We start from the raw sequence: 6,202 nt of genomic DNA, 5'->3' as shown, positions 1-6,202 counted from the left end.
TCATGGTGTTGTTTCTGTGATATCTTGAGTGGAAGAATAAATCCTTACTGTTGTGGTGGGCTTGGACGCCTATGGGTGGGACGGGGATGGTAGAGCCCTGCCCAAAAATCATCTTGCCCCCGCCTGCCCCGGCCCAAATCCATGATGGGCGGGGCCATATACATATTATATATTAAAATTATATATTATACACATTTAACTTCTCTTTTAAACTAAAAAATAAAATATTTAAAATTAAAAATAAATAATGTAAAATTTATTAAATATTATTTATTTATTTTTTTTAGTAATTTAGCTACAAAGTAATAGTCACATAGCATTCACCAAATAAGAATACCTGCACAGGACGCAATGCCTGTGTCCAGTATAAAGATCATTGTCAAGATCACTCCAATAATCATTATCTCCTTGGAAGCCATCAAATACATTGTTGCTTTTCACATTGACATTGCCATATCCATCATGGCCTTTCACACCAACAATCTGCAAATTTTACATCGCAATTAAAACTATTCAAGTACACGTTCTAGAATCTAGATAATTCCAAAAGAATACGGTAGTGTTTGTTTGGCGATAAAGATTGGAACTTCAACGAATGGTTTCTTGCCTGAATGGTGGGAGACTGGGAAGAGAGGTTGGGTGTGGCAAAGAGAACTGAAGGGGAAGACCTCCCTCCTCTGCCTCCACCGCCAGGAAGAAAGAGAGAAGGTGTGACTGCCGGAGAGTTGTGGAGCCATCAACCTGAAAGCTGAACACTCATTATGACTATGCTTCTACTCGTTTTTCCGCTCAGTCAATATTTCTCATATTTTATAATTTATATGACATGTTCGCATCATTTTACCATTATTGTTGTCAGATTCAATGGTAATAAAAAGTAATGCATGCACAAAGATTACCCCAATACATATACTCCTTTCAATACGATTTATTAAATTAAAACAAGGATGATTAAATCCAATGCTACAACCAAGTCTGAACTCTGAACTGAGACAACTCAACTTGTTTGTCCCAACAAAATTTTGGAAAGAAAAACGGCAACAATTTCTAAGCACTGAAGAGTGACGACTGAATTAAAATATTGCTAATCAGCCAAATAAAAAGCCAATGTGGAAGATAATATATAATTGTCAAAATAGCATAGCATGGTTTCTATTCGTGAGTCAGTATACTACACAAAAGTGTACCACACTTTTTACCATACCACACCTCTTAAGCCAGCTATCAAAAAATGATAGTTATATTCCTAAATCCTGCCTATAAATATAATATAGATATATACACAACACATACAGCATTAGTTATACATTTCAAAATTGTCCATGCCATTCCCAGAAAACCTATTGATCCTCATGAATCAGCAGAACTAGACTTCCCGAGTAAAGTTGAGAAGAATTTGCGTATGTCTGGAACAATGCTGCAAACCAGGTAGCCATACCTGCAATTTTACATTATGGAGAACTTCAAATTTCTGGATTGAAAAAACGGAGTACACATAACAGCAGTGAAAGAGTTACCAAGTTTGAAATGAATGTGACATACCATGGTTTGGAACTCAGCTTATCAAATTGGTCCAACACAAACATTATGCATGCATGTTTTAGTGAAGTTGCATTAAAAGTATCTGACATCTGGTACATTAGTGCAACATTTTCTGCAGTAATATCCTGCACATAATTCAATAAGTCATGCCATCAGATCGAGAACAATGAACTACAAGTAACAGCAAAGCTCAGTTCTTGGTTTACCTGCGAAATGGTATTTTCGCAGAGACGCTTAAGACCCTCAAGAAGATACTGATCAGCAGCTTTGAGAAGATCCTGAGCGATATCCAGACTAACATCTGCTGTTCCAGTGTATATATATCTAGAAGCGCCAATAAAAATCAATTTAGAGTTTGAGCATGTGAACATCTGCTAAAGACAGATGCACATCATTGTAGAATAAAATTATATTATATAAATGGACTGTGGAAATTGCACCTCATCATCAATACAAATACATCCCATTTGATGTTTGGAATCTCTATATCTTTGGCTTCCCTTTCCTGCATTGCAAATCTTAAGATGTTACTAAGAATATCCATACAAGATTGGAACAGCAATCAACATTAAGTTTATATTTGAATATTTACAAGAAAAAAAAGGAGCTTAATCACAGTTAATCTGCTAACTTCATGCATAAATAAAATAAAAAAGAAAATGACTTAAAAAAAAGTTTCAAGGATACTCAAGGCCTACCCTGTAACCACCATCAAACATTGCTCGAAATATATCCGACTTGACTAAGCAAACTCGATGAGCATAGAATCTTTTGTCTGTAGAAGGAAAACAGGGCAAATCAGTACATAAATAAAAATCAACTATAAATTTTAAAAATAAAAATAAATAAAGAAGAATTTAGCAGCAACTTATCCACCTTCAACCAAGAATGTGACATCAGAGAGCTTTGGATTGTTAACACAGTGCTTGCCTAAGAACTCCTACAAAAATATAAATAGATATTAATGCAAAGTTCTAAACAAAAGGTTTTAAGTAATCACTTTTACTCTTTTTTTCATTTTTCATATCCTTGATGTATAAACCCAAAAAAAACTAAAATTAAATAAAATAAACAGAACCCGTGACAAAAGAGTAGCAAAAGTACCTGGGGAGTTGGCGATGAAGGTGCAACATCACCAAGAGGGACAGAAATGGCTCTGCTAGCCAACTTGTGAAGTGCCAGCGAAGCAACACCTGTCTGTTTAAGGTTTGTAGATCCAAGAAGCTCCAACAGCAATTCTAATCCTGCAAGATATAGCAGCAAGTTGATTGGAAATACTTCAAAGCACTACTAGGTGAAAAAAATATTAAAATGAGTAGATAAAAGCTCATTGTACCATTGTAGTCAATGAAGACAGTTCTACAATCATCAATAGGACATAAATGAGCAAGAGCAAGAGCAACACGCCGTTGAACACCCTTTTCCGCAAAGCGCATAAGATATAACAAGTGTTTCAATACCTTCCAAAGAGAAAGGAACAATATAAGAATCATATTCAACAAAACATCCATCATAGGAATCAATAATTTGCAAGAAAACTCACTTGCCCCTGGATCTTCTCCTCAAATCTTGTTAAGGTTTTTGTTACGCACTCTCTAGTTGGCTGCAAGTCAAACAAAAATCACCAGTTAAACTTATGAATTACAGAGAGATATAACTATAGAAGTTTTACTCTATGAACATAAACGATTTTATTATTATCAAAGACAAATACCAGTAAATTAAACACAAGTCAATATATGATACTACAGAGTAAAGGAAAGAAAGGCATACTTGAGCTTTGAAACTTCCATCCTGAAGTTTGTGAAAACCACCAGCCTTAATAACGTCTGCAATAATGTCCTGTCACACACAGTTGATATTTGATAAGTTCATAAAGGACAACATAATAATAACATACAAATTTTGACAAAGTTAAGAACAATAAAACCAATTTCACCTCATTATCCACCAGGCCATATAGAGCAAAAGCTGCATTGTGCTGGATGAACGCATTCTTTGAGCTAAGAAGATCAATTAGAGGCTCAATACCTCCATGATAAGCAATACCAGCTTGATTGTGTGAATCCTAAAATGTGAATTACATAAGCCAAAAAGAAGAAAATGAAAACAAAAGAAAAGTGAATCCAAAAATACTGGCATTACAGACATAAGGTAGAGTAATTTCAGCATCCTTTGTTACTAATTATATACAAGACAAAGGTCAGTAGCACTAAATAAGACTTGTTTGAGAACAACTCCCATAAAAAGCCAAAAAATATTTAGTCAAACATTCTTATGGCTCAAATATAAACCCAACTGTATTTTGACATCAATTTCCTACTCCATATACAGCAAAAATATTCTTTGTTAGCAATGATTACCTGCGCCAACCTCCCAAGAGCAAAAGCTGACATTTCCTTAAGCTGTGAATCTGATGACTTAAGCATGCCAACTAATGGCTGAATTGCCCCTCTTTGAGCAATATGAACCTATGTGAACAAAGAAAATAATTGAGTTATGAAAAATATGAGCATAAATAACAGACTTATTATTGCATGCTTGCAATAGCACAAATTTTCCCACCTTGCAATCTGTATCCGTTGAAGCAAATTGACCAAGTAAAAGAGCCGCTTCTCTTTGACTCTCCAAACAGCTAGAACTGCAATTGAATTTTAAAGGTGCTAAACTATTATTAAGAAAGTTGCAACTCAATTGCAGCAAACAGCTATGAAGTATAATTCACATCATTTTCTTGTGTTGTAGTAGTTGGTTTGGTTTTTTTCAAGTTTGGGGGTACATGGGTAGATAAGGGCATGTGTATATGTGTATGTATGAAATTAGTTTAAGCTCATAAACACGCAACACAAAACACACAACAAGAAGAAACATCCCATTTGTATATTTTCTCTTGTAATGTTGGTAGAGTTTGTTATTTTAGTTTCTCTCATTTGTCAAGAGTTTAGTTATACACTAAATAGTTTAGACCATGAGGTATTTTAGGTGTATTTAGAACTCGTGTTTTTCGTATCTTTGTCATATTTCATAGTAAGATATTTATTTGTGGTCCTAAACCCATGGACATGAGCAATAAGCCAAACTTTTTTGTTGTCACTTCCATGTCACTCTAAATATCTCAAATCCTAACATCTTGAACATTGCTCATAGAAAATATAAAATCCAAGATTTAAAATTTTACCTAAGTAATCCAATGACAGGTTGTAATGCCCCAGCTTGAATAACTTCTTTCTTAATATTGGGCGAAGAGTGTACAAGGTTTCCTATCACACCAACCTGCAAAAGAGATAATCCTGTTAGTTCTAGTAGCATGTGCACGGCAAAACGAATGTGTATATATGTATCAGATGTCGCAATTCATTTTAGTCAGTGTCTAACCGCCTCATAATGTACAGTAGGATCCTCTGATCGGAGCATTAGCACAAGAGTTGGTAATGCTTTGCATTCAACAATCTGCAATTGGATTATTCAAGTCAGCCAGCATGAAATTTTATTCTTTTTCTCACATCATTTTTTCCTCTCACAAAGTCAATTACCTGATTTTTATTCTCATCATTCTTGAAGGCAAGAGTTCGCAGAGCGCCAGCAGCCGCCTTCTGTACATTTATGTCATTGAATTCAAGCAATTCAACAAGAGGAGGGATACCACCTTCCATCCTAACAAGGTTCTTTATGGTGGTATTTTCATGTGCAAGATTAGTTATTGCATCAGCTACTCTCCTAAGAAGACCAACGAGACCAGGAGAAATAATGCTACTAGTTTTGTGCCTCTTTAACAAGTCCACAATATACGGCAAGGCTCCAGCATCAACAATCAGGTGTTGATGTTCTGGCTGTAAAAATCAGCATTAAAGATTACACTTAAGATCGTAAACACACATAAATATTACGCAAATTAAAGACACTACAACATATCGTAATGCCGTAATTAATTACCTTATTAGCAAGAAGGCCAAGAATTATTGCACACTTTTTCTCTACCTCATAACCATACGGTCCACAAACACAATCACCGTCAATCGGCACCTCCAAATGCTTCACCACAGCGGGTACAACACCACACTTGACGATATCATCAACCATTTCCTCTGCAAGCAGCAAAAACTTAGTGCGACGAGCAAAATCAACGCATAAAGAAATTAAAAGAGAGAATCCAGTAAAGAAACCATGGTTGTTTTAGAAATTAGTACCGTTCTGGGCCAAATCGGAGAGAGCATGGAGCGATCTAAAAAGAGCAGCACGGTCAGTCACATATGTGGATGAAGGGGAATTGAGGAGATCTACATGTGAAAGAATGACAGCGGAGAAATCACGAGAAGAAGGAGGAGGAGAATTTTGAAGCGGCTGTGGAGACTTGGTGCGATCTGATCCAAGTGCAACCGAATCATGTTCGAGTTTGCGCTTCAAACTTTTGCGTTTGGGAGCCATGGATGAACAGATGAGTGAAGAGTGTGATGGGAGAAAAGGTGAGATTAAGAGAACTATTTGAGTCTGTGGACATGGTTGATGTGTGAAGGTGGGAGTATTGGCGGAAAAATTTTAGTACGCAGAAAATTTTGGTGCCAAATTTTTGAATTTTCGTACCAAAAAATTTGGCTCACCCTTAAAAGCTTCTTCTTAAATTTGCCTTGTTGTCACCAAAAAAAAAATTTGCCTTGTTAAT

General features: G+C 35.8%; 1 protein-coding gene and 1 long non-coding RNA gene across 2 annotated transcripts in view; one reads left to right on the top strand and one right to left on the bottom strand.

Annotated features, from left to right (window-relative positions):
- Window positions 1-4,300, top strand: part of LOC110263092 — a 5,837-nt gene extending 1,537 nt beyond the window's left edge. Inside the window, exons 2-3 of the long non-coding RNA XR_002348129.1 lie at window positions 3,739-3,744; window positions 4,291-4,300. This is a non-coding gene — a long non-coding RNA (uncharacterized LOC110263092). The remainder of the gene's footprint in view (window positions 1-3,738; window positions 3,745-4,290) is intronic.
- On the bottom strand, window positions 1,098-6,058 carry LOC107645173 (ARM REPEAT PROTEIN INTERACTING WITH ABF2). The gene is made up of 18 exons (XM_016349141.2): window positions 5,730-6,058; window positions 5,476-5,627; window positions 5,076-5,372; window positions 4,918-4,992; window positions 4,721-4,815; window positions 4,108-4,183; window positions 3,906-4,013; window positions 3,482-3,610; window positions 3,316-3,384; window positions 3,086-3,145; window positions 2,879-3,002; window positions 2,647-2,786; window positions 2,419-2,482; window positions 2,241-2,317; window positions 1,983-2,047; window positions 1,749-1,866; window positions 1,543-1,667; window positions 1,098-1,438 (listed from the first exon to the last, which is right to left on the bottom strand). The coding sequence occupies exons 1-18, from the start codon at window positions 5,965-5,967 to the stop codon at window positions 1,351-1,353; spliced, it is 2,100 nt and encodes a 699-aa protein (XP_016204627.1). The 5' UTR covers window positions 5,968-6,058; the 3' UTR covers window positions 1,098-1,350.

The sequence above is a fragment of the Arachis ipaensis genome, chromosome B06, assembly GCF_000816755.2.
Source record: "Arachis ipaensis cultivar K30076 chromosome B06, Araip1.1, whole genome shotgun sequence".
Classification (NCBI taxonomy): Eukaryota; Viridiplantae; Streptophyta; class Magnoliopsida; order Fabales; family Fabaceae; genus Arachis; species Arachis ipaensis.
The sequence above is the reverse complement of the archived record's forward strand: the minus strand, read 5'-3'. Positions and strand labels throughout refer to the sequence as shown.